The sequence below is a fragment of the Chenopodium quinoa genome, unplaced genomic scaffold (assembly GCF_001683475.1).
Source record: "Chenopodium quinoa cultivar QQ74 unplaced genomic scaffold, ASM168347v1, whole genome shotgun sequence".
Lineage (NCBI taxonomy): Eukaryota > Viridiplantae > Streptophyta > Magnoliopsida > Caryophyllales > Amaranthaceae > Chenopodium > Chenopodium quinoa.
Genome location: NW_018744620.1, coordinates 1,541,684 through 1,558,893, shown reverse-complemented (window position 1 = coordinate 1,558,893; position 17,210 = coordinate 1,541,684). Strand labels below are relative to the sequence as shown.

The 17,210-nt window shown below is 35.0% G+C and overlaps 3 protein-coding genes across 4 annotated transcripts; 1 reads left to right on the top strand and 2 right to left on the bottom strand.

Moving 5' to 3' along the window:
* Window positions 1-231: 231 nt before the first annotated feature.
* On the top strand, window positions 232-8,698 carry LOC110700164 (NAC domain-containing protein 73-like). The gene is given in 4 exon segments (XM_021877673.1): window positions 232-860; window positions 990-1,191; window positions 7,949-8,305; window positions 8,308-8,698. Coding segments are annotated over 4 exon segments (864 nt in total). The 5' UTR covers window positions 232-689; the 3' UTR covers window positions 8,442-8,698.
* On the bottom strand, window positions 8,392-15,255 carry LOC110700165 (protein-lysine methyltransferase METTL21E). 2 transcript variants are annotated; one of them, XM_021877676.1, is made up of 3 exons: window positions 14,398-15,255; window positions 10,999-11,098; window positions 8,392-8,474 (listed from the first exon to the last, which is right to left on the bottom strand). In XM_021877676.1, exons 1-2 carry the CDS (start codon window positions 15,075-15,077, stop codon window positions 11,047-11,049), a joined length of 732 nt encoding a protein of 243 aa, XP_021733368.1. In that variant the 5' UTR covers window positions 15,078-15,255; the 3' UTR covers window positions 8,392-8,474; window positions 10,999-11,046. The 2 variants fall into 2 exon arrangements, with proteins under 2 accessions (XP_021733368.1, XP_021733367.1); XM_021877675.1 differs by lacking the exon at window positions 8,392-8,474 and having other exon boundaries at window positions 10,609-11,098; window positions 14,398-15,253.
* Window positions 15,256-15,795: 540 nt separating this feature from the next.
* Window positions 15,796-17,142, bottom strand: LOC110700216 (putative nuclease HARBI1). Its single transcript, XM_021877724.1, has one exon. It carries the CDS (start codon window positions 17,140-17,142, stop codon window positions 15,796-15,798), a length of 1,347 nt encoding a protein of 448 aa, XP_021733416.1.
* Window positions 17,143-17,210: the final 68 nt, after the last annotated feature.

Below are 17,210 nucleotides of genomic sequence, written 5' to 3'. Positions count from 1 at the left end.
GTTATTCATGTCACTTACTTCGTGTACACTCTATAGCATGACATAGGAACTAAAATCTTATTCACTCACTCATACAAACAATAGATTGCCCAATTATCACTCAACTTACAAATATATTTTACTATTATATTATACACACTATACCTAAATCTTTTGCTGTTTTCACTAAATTTATATATATATATATATATATTAGCTTCTTTACGTCTAGTTTTTAACAAATCAAATAACTTTGTCTTAGGATAGTGTTAAAAGAGACTTCTCTACATTATTTTTTCACAAACTAATAAGCTTATATATTACAAACTTAAGATCCAAGCAAAACATTTTCCCCTTTTTTACTCCCCCACTTTTTTTGGGTTAACTTATCATCATATTATGCTTCATAAAAGCTCCTAAATCTATGTATCTCTTGTGCAAAACCATTTATTATTTCCATTCTTCTTCCTTACTTATTAAAAAGGGTTATTGGAGAATTGAATACCTTCCTTCTTAGAATACACTATTATCATCAAAAGAGATATAAAGCTTTATAAGCTAGCTTATACATATATTCTTTTACTTTATTTTCTTCTTCTTCTTTCGATCCTTATTGCGAAACTTCATAAAGGTTAATAAGCTAGAGAGCTCATGAGAAGCAGATAAATCTAAAAAGGTTTACTTATTAATAATTTTTTACGCACGAAAGTATGACTTGGTGCAACGAAGTCGACGACGTTCAAACGGTGGAGAAGAATAACTCCCTTCCATCATCAACGTCGTCGAGGCCAAGCAATGACAACCTTGACACTAAGAACGTTACTGCAAGATCAGTTAAGTCTTGCCCTTCATGCGGTCACCAGATCAAATGTCAACAACAGGTATAATCGATATAATTATTTAGTAACGGAGGAAGTATGTAGTTTTGTTGGTATACTAATTACTGATTAACAATATTCTTTTTTTTTTTTTGTATTATTATTGATTTACATGAATGTACGTGTGATTAGGCTAGGATAAATGACCTGCCGGGTTTACCAGCGGGAGTTAGATTCGATCCAACAGACCAAGAAATAATTCAGCATTTAGAGGGCAAGGTGAGGCCGAACGATGAATCGTCGTTTCATGGATTGCATCCTCTCATTGATGAGTTTATACCAACGCTTGAAGGAGAAAATGGGATTTGTTACACCCACCCTGAAAAATTACCAGGTAACTAATAAAGTTTAATTTAACAATCTTTTTGTGATAGAGTACATAAATCAATATGTGGTATGTAATAAGCTTATGGCCTTGTTTGGTAAAAAGCTTTTTAATAAGCTTTTAGCTTAATTTGCCCAATTAAAGGTTTGACTAATTAAAAAAGCTAATTTAGATGTTTGGTAAATAGCTTATTAAAAGAGTTTTTTGTGCTTGAAAAGCTCTTTTAGAAAGAGCTCATTATAAGAGCTTTTTAAAATTAGCTTATTGAACAATTAACTTTTTGAATCTTAAATACACTAAAATAGCTAACAATTAACAGCTATTTACCAAATATTTTTACACAATCAGCTAATTATAACCAGCTAGTCAAACCAACTAATATAACTAGCTAGTCAAATCAGCTAATACAATCAGCTACTAGCTAATTACCAAACAAAGTGTACGTGGCGTAATATTGTATTGAGAAATTACATGTATTACTATGACTCAAAGCGTTTGGGGTACTATTAATAGGTCAGTCAACTAATAGATGGAGACAATGTGATAATTATCATTATTGTTATTATTACTGGTCTTATTTTTATAAACGACAGTTTATTCTTAAACAAAAGAGTACTATGCAGACTAATCTATGTTTTAGTTACGTATTATATGTATTACTCGGTAAGTCGATCTGTATTAACAATAGCATGAGTCGGTATACATACATAATACATTACAATGTACTAGTTCAAGAAAAACCTAGAATACTCTCAAATTATTATGGCAACAAAGTACTGATAATTATAATTTTACCAAATTAAGATGATTCTATGGTAGTCATCCTTAAAATGACTGCCATTATACTAATTTTTATTAGTTGATTTTGATTATTTATTTTTTAATGTCAATTATAAATTATTTAATAATTTTTGAAATTCATTTATAAATTTTGAAATAATTTTTGAATTTTTTTTATAACTTTCCTAATTAATTTACAAAGTTCAGTTTTATTATTACGGAAATTAGAATATAACTCATAAATTAATTTTATTCAAAAAAATTATAAAAAATTCATAAATTAATTATGAAAATATTAAAAAAAAAATTAATTCTAAAACTATTTATAATTAATTTTTAGATAAAAATAAATTAAACATCAAACAATATTAAATTAATATAATGGTAGTCATTTTGTTGACTACCATATATAGAATTTTCAATCAAACTTTCAATTTATCAATGAAAAATTTCTAATTAAATAAACCACGTGTGCATTAAATATTGTACTTGTGTGGCTGTTAAGTTCCACTAAAATGATCATAAGTTATTGTAATATTATAAAAAGAAGTTATCTATCGTTTTATTAATTAAAACAGTTAAACCCCCGTTAAAAATAAATAAATAAAAGAGTAAAACTCAAATCTCAATATGTCAAGGTGATCATATTATCTTGAAAAAAACTTGTGTCATGACCTATTTATATTAAAATCAAGTAGGTTTAAAGTATCCCAAAGAATAATAAACCTTGCTCAAGATTGATTAAAAGTCACCTTAAAACTGTTCTTATACATACTAATATGATACACACAAAGTTATAATTTATCAATTTATGTACTTTCTTTTAGTACTCCATATTCTCCTAATTATACAAGACAAGGTTGTTGCTTAATACAGGTAATTTTCTCTTTCTTTTTTTTTTTTTTGACAAGTATTTTTCTCGAAGTATAAAGTTATAAAACCAACAAAATAAATTAACGTCATAAATTATTTTATTTTTTTTACTTGGCCAATTGAAAATGATTTACCATTTTATTTTAATTAATTTAATTTATTTTTTTTTTTATTATTTTTTTTTTTTTTTTTGCATATAGATACTTTTAACCCGAAATTATGAAAAATTCACTAGTAATATTAATACTATTTAAAATAAAATAAATAGAGATTGCATGTTTGGCAACCCACGTTTTGAAAATCATGTTTTTTTTAGGCTTTTGCAATTATCTTTAAATATTGTTCCATACATTTTTACAGGGAGATTGAAAAACCTTGTCTTTCGAATGAGATCAAAAAAACTTTGTCTTTTAAAAAATAGAGAAATAACCTCCTCTTAAGTGAAAGAACATTATTATAAGCTAAAAACAAACAAAAAGCAAAAACATTTAAAAATATAAGATTGGGCTTTTCCACTAGTAAAATCCGATGGAAGCCTTTCAAAAATTAACAACGGAGACTAAGGTCATGCTTGGATTAATAGATTAAGAGGTGATAAAATTCAAATTAGGAAAAAATGTAAGTAATTAGAGGTGTTGTTGTAGGGAGAGAAGGTGTTTTTAGTTGTTACATGAGGAAGGGAGAGAGGTGAAGGAATCATTACCCTCATAATGAGGCTAGGATAATAATAGTTACCAACCTTCCCCCTAGTGTAACACTCTTCTCTCTCTCTCTCAAATAAAGGGTAATACTTCCCTTTCATCACATCACCACACCCACAACTACATAGAACTCATTACAATCATATCATTATTAGTATCTTCTCCGCCCTTACATTTATTTTCATTTGTTTAGCTTCACTTTTATTACCATAATAGTATATTACTACCAATCCAAGCATGTTTTAAGAGAGGGAAAAAAAAGGTGAGAGAGAGTATGAAAAAGGTGTAAATATTGTGGGATTAAAAGGATAAGATGGTAAAAATTGGTATGCCAGAAACGAAGAAAAAAAAAAAGTAGAAAAAAAACAAATCAGCTTAAATGAAAAGTGAGTAGAATATAAAAGAACTGAGAAAATACTATTACTTTCTTATGTTTTGGATTTTATACGTTGTACAAAATTAAGTGGGTGGTGGAAAATAAATTTTAAAATTCAAAGGTAATTAAATTATTAAATTTTTATTCTATATATGGTTGAGGGGATTAAAATATTTCGAACACGTCCATAAAATAAAATTATATTTATTGACAGTTTATAAGATATTTATGGGCGTGTTCGGAAAAATAAAATTTTAAATATTAATTTCTTTCATTCCACAAATATTGCAACATGGTGATTGAACATGGATTTTAAAAAGAGGAGAGAGATATAGAGGAATAAAGATAGGAACTCATGTGATGATTATGAGAAAAAGAGAGAAAACATGTACAAATAAAAAAATGTTGTAATAATATGAAATATCCTAAAATAATAATTATTGCAAAATTTGTGGAACGGAAGAAGTATTATATTATGTATACACTCTTAATTAGCTACTCTAGTGTAATGAAGTTTTTTGTATAATATTCGTGAAAGGTATTGGTATGTATAGTTTGCGATACTACGAACTGTCGAAGTCCAATACTCCCTCTATTTTTCAAAACCCAATTTGACTAGGCATATATGACAATATACCAATACATTCTTGTGGAAAGATAGATTATTTTATTTCATCAACTTTTGTGTGGTCACACCGTGCGGCCAGCTAACACATGAGTAACTCCTGACCAGCTAATCCTTGAGGCCTTGACCGACCAAGTAACCCATGACCGACCAAGTAACCTCCGACCAAGTAACCCCTGGTCGACCGAGTAACCCCTGACCAACCGAGTAACCCTTAACCGAGTGAGTAACCCCTGATTGACCGAGTAACCGCTTACCAAGTAATCCCGACTATTCTTTCAAAAAAATAAATTAAAAATATGTGGCTTGTCATACGATATGACCAGCCATATATAAAACTTTGTGATTTTATATTTATTTTTTTTGTTAAATTTGTGAAATAGAGAGAAATTTCGTTTTGCAAAACAAGTAAAAATAATCTCGGTTGTTGGTTTTACAAGAAAAATTATAGAGCAAGGGGAAAATGGGAGTAAAAATAAGAAGATTGTTGAGAAGAGAATAAATAAACATTAGGAGTAGTGAAGAAATGTGGCATTTCTTTCTTTTCAAAGAAATATGTTTTTCAGCCTTGAAACCGTCATGAAAATTTTTTTTAAAAAATTGTCAAGAATAAAACGGTATTTAGGTTGTCTTCCAAAACTAAAATGACGTTTTAATTATTACAAGATTAAAATTTTGATATACATCTGCTCAAAATAAAATTTGATCAATTGATGATATGTTTAATAGGTTAATTGTGACACGTGTCACAATATGATTGAAAGGTTTTTTAAAAAAAAAAATTACACTTTTCTTATAAAAAAAATTGATTTAAAAAAAAAAAACCACCCAAACAACACCCCCCACCCCTCCTAACAGTCAAAAGCCACCTCCCCCGGTAGCCACCAACCTAGACCCCTCCCTCGCCGACCGTTCTCCCTTTCCCCCACCCCAACACCACCCCACTCCCTTTACTCCACCCGAAAGCGCCCTTTTTCCCACACCCTAACACCAGCCCCACCAAGCCCCCTTCCGCGGTAAACCCAACCCACCCCTGTGAGCGGAATTCCTCGATGGGGGGTTACGAAACCCAAAATCCCACCTACCCTCCCTCGAAAGTAATAAAATGTCACCGATTTTTAGGTTTAGGGGTGAACTTCGTCTTAGGGTTGGGTATTCAGAGTGGTAGAGGTGGGGTCCCCTTATTTAGGTGGAGAACGGCGTCGGGGTTGGGGTAAGGGGGACTTTCGGCGGCGAACAGCAAGGAGGGGTGGGGTCTGCTTGACAGTCGGGAGGGGCGAAGTGGTCGGCGATAGGTGAGAAGTGAACGAGAAGGGGGGAGGTGGAGGGGCTAAACGGGACAGGGGTGGGAATTTTTGTAATTTTTCATAAAAAATTAAAATCTTTTTTCTTAAAAGAAAGAAATTAATATAAAAAAAAAAAAAAAAAAAAAAAAAAAAATCATAGCCAATCACAATACAACACGTGTCTGGTTTAACCTTTTAAATAGGTTGATGATTTTTTGTTCTACTCCCTCCATTAAATATTATCTACAACTTTTGCCATTTTTGTTAGATCAGAGTTATGTGCAACTATCTGTTTTCTTTTCATTTTTAGTAAACAAAAACCCTTAAAATGACATTTTTACCCTTACTTAAAAATTCTAATTTTTTTAATTTTGCCATTAACTTAATTTAACCACGTTAACCTAAAACTAATCAGATTTCCCGGAGTTAATTAATCCCTCCATTCACTCCCAATCCCAACCACCAACAATTCCTCTTCGTCTCTTCATCTTCTCCATGTTCATCCTTCATGTTCATCCATTCATCATCCTCTTCGTCTCTTCATCTTCTCCAATTCATCCTTCATAACAATTCCTCTCTCATCTTCGTCCTTCATCTTCTCCAGTTCCTCTCTCCTCATCATCCTCTTCGTCTTTCTCTCTCCTCTTCGTCCTTCCGAATTTTGATTTCGTCTTCCTTTCTCCTCTTCGTTTTCTGAGTTTTGATTTCATTTTCCGAGTTTTGATTTCTTCTTCCTCTCTCCTCTTCGTCGATTTTCTGAGTTTTGATTTCAATTTTATGGGTTTTAATTTCAATTTCTGGGTTTTGATTTTGAATTTCTGGGTTTTGATTTCTAATTTTCTGGGTTTTTATTTTCAAGATTTCGATTTTCGTGGGGGTAGTAGTGGTGGTGGTTTCGAGGGGGTCGTCTGAGTTAGGGTTGGGTCTTGGTGGCGTGGGTGGTGGGGTTGTCTAGGTTAGAGGTGGGTCTTGGTGGCGTGGGTGGTGGGGTGGTCTGGGTTAGAGGTGGGTCTGGGTGGTGGGGTGGTCTGGGTTAGATGTGGGCCTGGGTGGTGGGGTGGTCTGGGTTGGAGGTGGGCCTGGGTGGTGGGGTGGTCTGGGTTGGAGGTGGGTCTGGGTGGTGGGGTGGTCTGGGCTAGAGGTGGGTCTGGGTGGTGGGGTGGTCTGGGTTGGACGTGGTTAGGGCTGGTGGTGGTAGGGTTTCGTGGGGTTGGTAGTGGTGTTGGTGAAGGCGGTGTTGGCTAATCTTTGCCACTTGATTACATTCTCTCTCCACCTTAATTACATGCCACAACTTACTTAACTTTCTCTAATCTTTGCCCTTTAAAATTTGAATTGGCAATCATAAACTGTACTTTAGTTGCAGATAATATTTAACGGAGGGAGTATTTTAAGCAGATGTATGTCAAAAAATGTATTTTAGAATAATTCAAAAGTCGTTTTATTTTTGAAAGACCGCCTAAAAGTCGTTTTATTTTTGAAAAACCGCCTAAAGGTCGTTTTATTTTTGACAAATTTTCCAAATTATTTTCCACCGTTAACAAACAAAACTATGAACCCAAAAGATTTCCTCCGAATCAAAAGAAAACAAGTAACCTAGTGATAATCAAAACTTAAGAATAAAAAACATGTCTGGAAATTGTCATGTGACTTCAATGGGAAACATAACATGTTACAGTCAATACTCAATAGTTGTACCTCGTTTATTAATCAGTACCCATTAAAGATATTAGTCTAATGTCAATGCATAGATTTATTGAACACGAAATAGAATGCATGGTAATTACCCAAATGACGATGCAACTTCCTTTTCAAGTCTATTTTGTGAGAACAGACTTGTTTTCTGTTCAAGTGTATAAATTAAGAGGGGTTGGTGATTGTGAATATGTTGGCAAAACGTCTACTTGTCTTGGTCCATTTGGTGTTTAAAACTAACTGGGGAGAGAGATTGATGTATGCTATTCACTAAAGCAGGAAAAAAAAAAAAACTATCACAAGATTCATATATGATAATCTTCGTTTTCAACACAACCCTTTTTGATCTGCCCAATCCGACATAGTCCGAAGTGATCCGATCTATAATGTGATCCGCATGTGTATAATGATTTAGCATGACATATTGCAGGAGTAAAAAATGACGGACAAGTCCGTCACTTCTTCCACCGGCCTTCCAAAGCATACACTACAGGAACTAGAAAGAGAAGGAAGGTCCACACTGAAGAGGATGGCAGTGAGACCCGGTGGCACAAAACAGGCAAGACTCGACCCGTTCTCATCAATGGTAGAGTGAGAGGATACAAAAAGATCTTGGTGCTCTACACAAATTACGGCAAGCAAAAGAAACCCCAAAAGACTAACTGGGTTATGCATCAATATCATTTGGGTGTTGATGAAGAAGAAAAAGACGGGGAATTAGCAGTCTCTAAAGTCTTTTACCAAACACAACCAAGACAATGTGGATCCATTTTGAAACTAAATGGGCGAATAGCAACCCGGGTCCAAGGAATGAGACGGGTGACTATTACAGTCATTCCTCCATCATTTCCTTTGATCAGAGAAGCAATAACAATACCAAAGGAAGCGCTTCAACAGCTATGTTCCCGTTTTGCTGTCCATAATAGCTTCTTAATCACCCATCAAATCTTCTGTACATAAAAAAGAACATAAACAAGCACCAATTCTTTTTCAACAGAAGATGACCAAAGACTAATAAAATTAGCCACTAATTTTCCCTAATTCTGTTCATCAGTGGAATATATGTTTATAAGGAAGTGTACATAGGTGCTGTAATAAGGTCTAATATGACCCAACACATTTATTTCAAAAGACCATCAAACTGAATGTAATAAAAGCAAAATTCTAACTATCATATTTATGTATAAATTGCCTGATACTCCTTTTACTAGTAAATTCAGTGAACTTTCTTTCATTATAAAAAAAAAAAAAAAAAAAAAAAAAAAAAAAAAAAAAAAAAAAGTAAATTCAGTGAACTGATCTAGGAATTACGCAGAGGTTTGTCCAACCCAGGAGATAAAAACAAACACTACTTAAAAAGGTAATAATATCTAAAACACATTTCTTCACAAAGCATTTTAGCACAGTAGTAATCAGCTACTATGATACCTACAGGACTTACCAACTTATATATCTCAATGAAAGTATGAAACACCAACATCCTTTCACATTTCTCCTCATAATCTCCTACTTAGCTATATACCACAATTAATTTCATTTTGATTTTTCACAACTAAAGTGATTATTTTTTTTAAAAAAAAAAAAAAAAATTGAAATAACATAAGTAATTTAAGTTATACACAAATATGAAGTATATATCTTTATTAAAATTATGGTTAATATTGATTAGCTTTGACCTCAAACAACAACAATAACAAAACCTTAGTCCCAAAAGAATTTGGGGTCGGTTAACATGTATCATCATAAGCAACTGTTCGGAAAGGAAAAAGAGTATAACAATATAATCAACCTATAACCAATTAAATAAAAGTTGGAAAAAAGTGTGTAAAGTGAAAACAGAAAGAGTAACAAATACTTCCTCCATTCTAGTAATATTGGAACAATTCCCATTTTAAGAAGTTGCATAAGTATTGTAACATTTCCCTATTTGCACATATTTTCTCTCTTTCTCTCTCCTCATCACATGAGTCCTTTTTTTTTTGCGGGATCACATGGGTCCCTATTATATTTCTCTCTATCTCTCTCCTCATCTTTAAATTTGTGTCTGTCCCCCATGTGGCAATATTATTAAAACAAAGGAAGTATAATTTACAAGAGTTTTCAAAGAGTGATAAGGGGATAAAAAGGAGAGGGAAAACAGGTGACCTCAAATTAAAATAATTTTTCAACTCTTTAGAAGGAGAATCCCTCGAATAGTCAACCAGATGGCCTTTATATCCACCAGAAGAACTGAAGCACCAAATTTTTTATTGCTTGTGACCCACAACCAATGCCCACACAATTAAAGCAAACAAACTCTGAAAATATGAGTTTGGGAACAATCAGGATACATTGTTAACACAATATCCTTGTGCAAGCAGGTACGGCAACCTTGCCCCCTTACCTAAAGCTCCACTGGTGAAAAATGAGGTTCCATCAGCATTACGACCATTCAACTATACTCCAGAGAACCAAAAACCTTTTGATGAAAAGTAAAAGGCCTTCCACTAACCACCCATTAAGAAACTACACCTGAGGTGTCTAACAATCTAAGTCACTACTCTTAAACAGTTTACTAACTTAAGTTTGATACAGTGTATCTGCTCTTCGGCAGCACAATTCATCTAATTAAATATTCCAACAACTCATAGGGTAGTAAGAATAATAGTAAAACAAACTAATTTATTTCAGATATAGAAATACTTAGAAAGTTTGCCAAGCACTATTCTACCATTTCCTTTCAACTTTTTTAAGATTTATAGTCACGTCACTTGTTCTACAAATACCTTATGCTACTGTACCTAGTCCCAGTCCAGTCCCTTGAATTATGGTGCAAAAGATCTTTGAGTTTACACCATTTCACAATTACCAAACAGAATTTCATGAGAAACAAAAGTCTCAATGATACTGTGCTTTTCGCAGTTAGTGGAAACAACTCCAACAAATCATAACAACTCATACAATTAACATGCAACTCTAAGAAGCTTTCTCCTAGCCATTCAATGTTCTTTGTGTGCAGAAAACTATATATCAGGGTTGGGTCATATATTAGCATGTGAATAGAATACTTCCCAAAAAATAAAAGATAAAAATAGTACAGCAATACTGCAGTCAAAGAAAACATTCTAAATACAACCCATCAAAAATAGAGAATTATAAATAGGATATCTGCTCTTCTAGTATTTCTATATTCTTAAACCCGGCAAATCTTAAATAACCTTAATAGAATTTCTCTATTTCTGTTCAATCAACCATAGTACATGTCCACTCTACCATCCATTGAGGATAGGATCCTCTATGATAAATCCTCTCCCCAACTAATTATATATTACTACTTAAACTATACCTATATCCTCACAAACTCCGGTACAACTCCTTTACAGGAGAGCCAGATTGGCCTTCATATGCGCACAAAGGGGAAACAGTTTTTAAGATAGGTACGATGAGAGTAGACTATTTTGAGATTAATAATAACTCACTAATCAAAGTTCCTGCCAATACCTGGCTCCAACTACTATCTGCCTCAAAACGATCTCCTAATGCTCCAGTCTATTCATCAAGAACTACCATCCTCGTTGGCTGTATACCTGTATTTTCATCTCTGCAATAAGCCAATAATAACATGTAGGTAAGAAATAGTGGCAAAATCAAAGCAGAGGAAGTTTGTATTCTCTGTATTTCAGCAAGCAACTGCAAAGTACGTTAGCCCTTATAGTGAAAATGTAAAAAAGTAAAAGATAATAATCAACATAGTTACACCTTGTTTGGATACAAGGAAAGGAGGGAAAAGAAGAGAAGGGATAGTGAGGGGAGAATTTTCTATTGTTTGCCTGTTTGGATAACAATTGTAGCAGGTGAGGGAAATGGAGGGAAAATTTTCCATTTATTGATTAAAAATAAAATCTTGGAAAAATTGATTTTAATAGTCCTAACTTTGGGTCATCTACTATAAAGTCCCACCTTTGATTATTTCACAATGGACCCAACTTTGGGGGCTTCCAAACGATCCTTAACTTGTTGTAACTAGTTTAACCGGTTAGCAATGCCACGTATTGCGTTTTTATTGGGCATTGTTGTTTTCATTTTTATTATTTAAAATAAAAAATTTATATATATATATAAAAAAAAAAAAAAATGATCACCCTCTCCCCACCCACCTCCTCCCTTTTCACCACCATCATGTTGCTTACACTACTATCCCCGACCACCCCACCACACCAAACCACCACCTTCTCTCTTTTGTGATCATGGAAAACCACCAATCACCCCTATCACCTCTATAAAACTAAAAAGAACACCACCTTATCTCTCCTTTATCTCTTCACCACAAGCAGCACCTTCTTTCTCTCTTCTATTCCATAGGCCACCTAGCCATGCCGACCACCGCCTTCTTTTTTTTCTCTCCCTTACACCGACCATGCCAACTATCCATAATGACCACAATTAGCAGCGGATTTGGTTTTTCAGGTCTAGATGGGTGCCGGAGAACCCGGAAAATGGGTATGGGTTTGGCATTGGAGATGGAGATGGAAAAGTGGTTGCAAATCTAGGGCTAGTCATTGCGGCAATGGGTTAGGATTTCCGATGATGGTGTGGGTGGTAGAGGTGGATGGAGTCTAGTAGGTGGTGGACTAGTAGTGACGGAGGGGGTGGAGCTTGTGAAGGAAGAGAGTGAGAGAAAAGTAAATTTTTGAAAAAAACAAAATTAAAAAGCTCAATGAAAATGCAACACATTGCGCTAGTAACCTATTAACCCGATTGTTTCGGGAAGAAGTTCCCCAAAGTTGGGTCCATTGTGAGATAATTAAAAGGTGGCACGGTTTATAGAGGATGGCCTAAAGTTAGTTTCATTAAAATAAAGTTTTCCCTAAAATCTTTTCTAATTCAAAAAAATTTGGAAAGATAATAAATTATACAAACTGAATTTTCATGAATAAACAACTCTGCCCTTTTCTTAAAAATTAAAATTAAAAAAAAAAAGATCCTCAAATTTTCTCTCCACAAATAACGGGACATTGCACCCTTCTTATCCCCAATCTCGTAATTCCAATTTTCTACCACCATCATTGTCATTGTATTTGTCATCAATGGCTTCTACTGTTTCAGCAACTCTTCTCCCCTCCTTTGCTGATCTCTCTCTTCCTTTTTAAGGAGGGAAGGGAAGATAAGGGTGGGATAGGGAAAGTGAGGGTAAGGAAGAAGATAACAAATTCCTTTATTTGGATAACAGAGATCACAAGGGAAAGGGAAGGGAGGGAGAATTCGCTGCCAATGGAGGAAGTAGCCATTGAAACGGAGCTCGAAAAAAATGATCAATTAGATGCATCGGTAATTTTGTCAACTTTTGCCGTCATTGATGTCAGCAAAATTATTGCTTGATCAATGATGAAATTAAAATTCTAGTTTCAAATTGCAGTTTGATGTAATTTTGTCAACTTTTGCCGTCATTGATGAAATTAAAGTAGTTTGATGTTTTTCAATTGTAGAGTAGAGGAGAGAGAAAGTGGCAACCATTTGTGGATAAACGATGAAGAACAAAACAGAGATGGACGAAAAGCTGATAAATGGTAGCAGAGGAGCAACGTAATAGCCTAACAATTCCAATTTCCTTCTAAATCTTTCCAATTTTAAGAGATATATTACTTAAACATTAAAGGTAATAAATTCCCTTCATGTCCCTTCCCTTCTTTTCTTGCAACCCTCTAATTTGCTATCCAAAAAAAAGAAAATTGCATCCCCTCCTTACCCTTCCTTCCCTTTCCCTACAAATCCATCTATTCAAACTGTAAGTATTGTACCTAAGTTTTTGCTGAAATTCAAGAGATAAGTAATTTGCCATGATTGATCTGAAGATGAAGGAATCATGCGCTGATGGAGCCAAGATAATTAGGAAGAAGAAGAAAATCAAGCGTTTTTGGTTTTTTTGGTTGTTGAATGGAGCAAAGGAGCAAAACTTTGCTGCTTTTGATTGTTCTAATGTTCTTCTTCACCCTTTCTTCCTCCCTCCCCTCCTTTTCTTCCATTTCTCATTTATCCAAACAAGGGAGCTGAATTTCCTCCTCCCTCCCCTCCCCTTCTCTTCCCTGTCCTCCCTACCCCTTCCCTAAAATTGTATCCAAACAAGCTGTCAAAGACAAACAGATACGTAATAATATACACCAAAAAGAAAACAATATGATAGTAACTTAGCATGCATATGACAAAACCAAGTAATATCAACTAGCTGTTCAATAGTTCAGACCTCATACTCAAAACACACAATTTTTCAGTTTCCACCACTTAACAATTGACTAGCAAAATTTGCAAATCACATCAAATTCCAAAGAGCCATATTTCTTTTCTCAAGCAAAATAAAATAAATGATAGTAGTTAGCAAACCCTTCACTATGCAAAGTAAAACTTTGATCGACTTGATACAGGACACTAGGACAGCCATCTAAACTAAAAGCTACTTCAAGATTAAAGCTGCTTCAAGACAAAGTGTTCCATGGTTTCTCTTTCTAAATCCTCTTTTGCAATACAGTCAAACGATAGACTAAAGCTACAGATAGTCATTCCATAGTCAAACCGAGAGCAACAATCACAAACCGACTTGCAAGCAAACATCAAAAGACACGTTACCTGTTAACCATCCCTCCTCAATCACTGATCATACAATATTCACATAAGAAACAATCAAATTTGTCAAAATTTCAAGTACAGCACACATTATTATTGCCGATTTAGCTACTGTGTATATAATCATTCTTCTCAAGTAAAAAAAAATAACACTATTCTTAGTCACAATTTAAAGTTTATCAAAATAATCACAATCCCAACAAAAATAAAAAAATTTGAAAATTGCCATTAATAAGAAAAAATAACAAAATAAAAAATATAGAGAGTAACCGATGATCTTACGCAATATTATTCTTCTTTTTCCTGAATATATAAACATCAGTCTCCTCATAATTATACTCAGGATGCAAATCCTCATGTGGCACCTTCTCAATCTCGAAAACCTCGGCAGAAACCTCCCAAAACAGCTTATCAGCTTCCGGCGACCTTAATTGGTACCCAAGCAATACGACACCATTTTCCGACACCATTTCCACCATAGTTTCCACCAACGGCCTCACTGTATTCTCCAAGTATACAACATCAGCAGCAATCACAACATCAAAAGGCGGCGAAAGTGCCGTGATTTGTGCGGAATTACCCCAATACAATTGTGCCGTCTTCAAGGACTTCTTCAACACTGGTTTATTCTTCTTCAAGTTGTGCTTTAATGCCGGCATTACAGCGGCGATGTCGGTGAGGTAAACGTCGGTTAACCCCAAGAGATATAGACCCATTCCAGCAACTCCGCAACCTGTTCCGAGTTCGACGCCGCGTTTGTCATTGAAGTTTAGGAGATCGGAATAAGGGTTTGGGTTTGGGGTTTTAGGGTTTAAGTGAGACCAATGATCAGCAAATTTGACGAGGACGAGAGATGCAGGCCAGACTGAGGTGCCGACGTGCATAGTCTTGTTGTCCTGTTGAATTAAGAGAGTAGTGTTGTTGACGACAAGTTCGATTACCGGCGAGTCTGTAAATTTCATGGTTGATAACTTTACAATTGCTATAATCTGTGTTTGTTCTGGCTAGCAGTTGGGTAACTAGGAGTATTAACGCTCACACAGTCACACTTGGAGGTCGAGTAAAATGTTTCACTATCTTGGGGAAGTGTCTCATTTTAACCGGCATATTTGCCAATTTGAATAACGGTCTAGTATAGTGCTTCATTAGACCACTCTCAATGGTGAGCAAAAAAAATGTTCACCCACTCTCTCTCTACCCACTTTCTCTCTCAAGAAATAAGTTTTGCTCATGGGCAAATTTTTTTCACATATTCTCTCCCAATGGTGAGCAAAAAAATTGCCCACCCACCACTCTCTCTCTCTCTTACTTTTTCAATACCCCACCATTACTTTCTCTCTCCTACACAACACTTCTTTATTTATTTATTTCATTTATATTTTAACAATGTTACTCCAAATAAATAAAAACTAGTTAAAATTTGTGTAACTTATTTTTTTTATTTTTGTCCTTTTTATCGTTAAAATTTGTCGTAAAATTAAGTACGTTATATAAAAAAAATTTTAAAAAAAGCTCAAAATTTCTTAAATGTTTTTATTTATTTTAAAAGCGGTACAATACTAGAAACCAATTACATTTGCAACGTCATGCGTAATTAAACTTAGGAAATAAAATAAACACAACAAGTAAAAGTAGCTACGCCATAGTACTTGGCTTTATTTAAGTCGTGCTAATTTCTCCCTAATTACGTGGCCCGTAGTGTTGCCAAATATGTTCGACTAAATCACGTTTCAGAGATAGATGAATTTCTCTGTCACGGAGGGAAGCTTTTCGCTGTAGAAATGCGTTGAAATCAAAGTTGGTAGGTCGGCCTACGTTGAATTCAAACGGTGGCGTTGTAGATGTTGATGCTGGTGTTGATTCTTGTTGATCTTCTTCGTAGAAGGCTCTTAGAACTTCGGCTCGAGTGTAGTTGTGGCGCTCATCTTCAACAATCATGTTGTGCATAATGATACATGCTTTCATTATGTCCCGCAGTATGTCCTCATCGTACGCCAGCGACGGTTTTCGTATTATTGCAAATCGAGCTTGCAACACACCGAAAGCTCTTTCAACGTCCTTTCGAGCGGCAGCCTGGTGGTCAGCGAACATTTTATCTTTGGCCAGTTGAGGGAATGTGATACCCTGAACAAAAGTTGCCCACTTCGGATAAATGCCGTCGGCTAAATAATAAGCCATGTTGTATTCATGGCCGTTAACCGTAAAATTTACCGGAGGAGCTCGACCATGCAGAACCTCATCGAACACTGGTGAACGGTACAACACATTAAGATCATTACAAGATCCGGGAATACCAAAGAAGGAATGCCATATCCATAAATCCTGATCCGCAACGGCTTCCAGTATTAGCGTTGCTTTCTTGTTCCTACCGGCGTACTGCGCTTTCCAAGCCGTTGGACAGTTCTTCCATTCCCAATGCATGCAATCAATGCTGCCTATCATGCCTGGAAAACCACGCAGTTCATTTTGATGCAGTATCCGGGCCAATTCATCAGTTGTAGGGTTTCGCATGTACTCGGTTCCGAACTGGTCAATGACCCCGGCACAAAAACGTTGTAGGGCAACTCGAGCGGTTGACTGACTGATTCGAACGTATTCATCAACAGCGTCTGCAGCCATGCCATAGGCTAACATTCGTATCGCGGTTGTACATTTTTGCATAGGTGATATGCCTAACTTTCCAGTTGCATCCCTACGCTGCTGGAAGTAAACATCACCTTCAACGACCTTGTTCATTATACGTAAAAACAAAGGTCGTTGCATACGAAATCTTCTTCTAAATTGGGTGGTATTGTACACAGGATTATCGGAAAAATAATCATTGAACAGCCTGGCATGTCCCATTTCCCAATCTCTTCTGTTCGTACCCCCTCTACGTGATTTTGAAGTACGTTGGGATTGTGTTTGGGGCATGAGGAAAGATGTGGGTTGGTATGTGAAGAGTTCATCAACGAGTTGATCATATTCTTCATTATTGGAAGAAGATGAACTTGAACTTGAACTTGATGATGGTCTGGAATACATCATGTATTAATATTGTAATTTTCTGAATTGGTGTGGTTGTGGATATGTGCCATGCCTACTATATATATCAA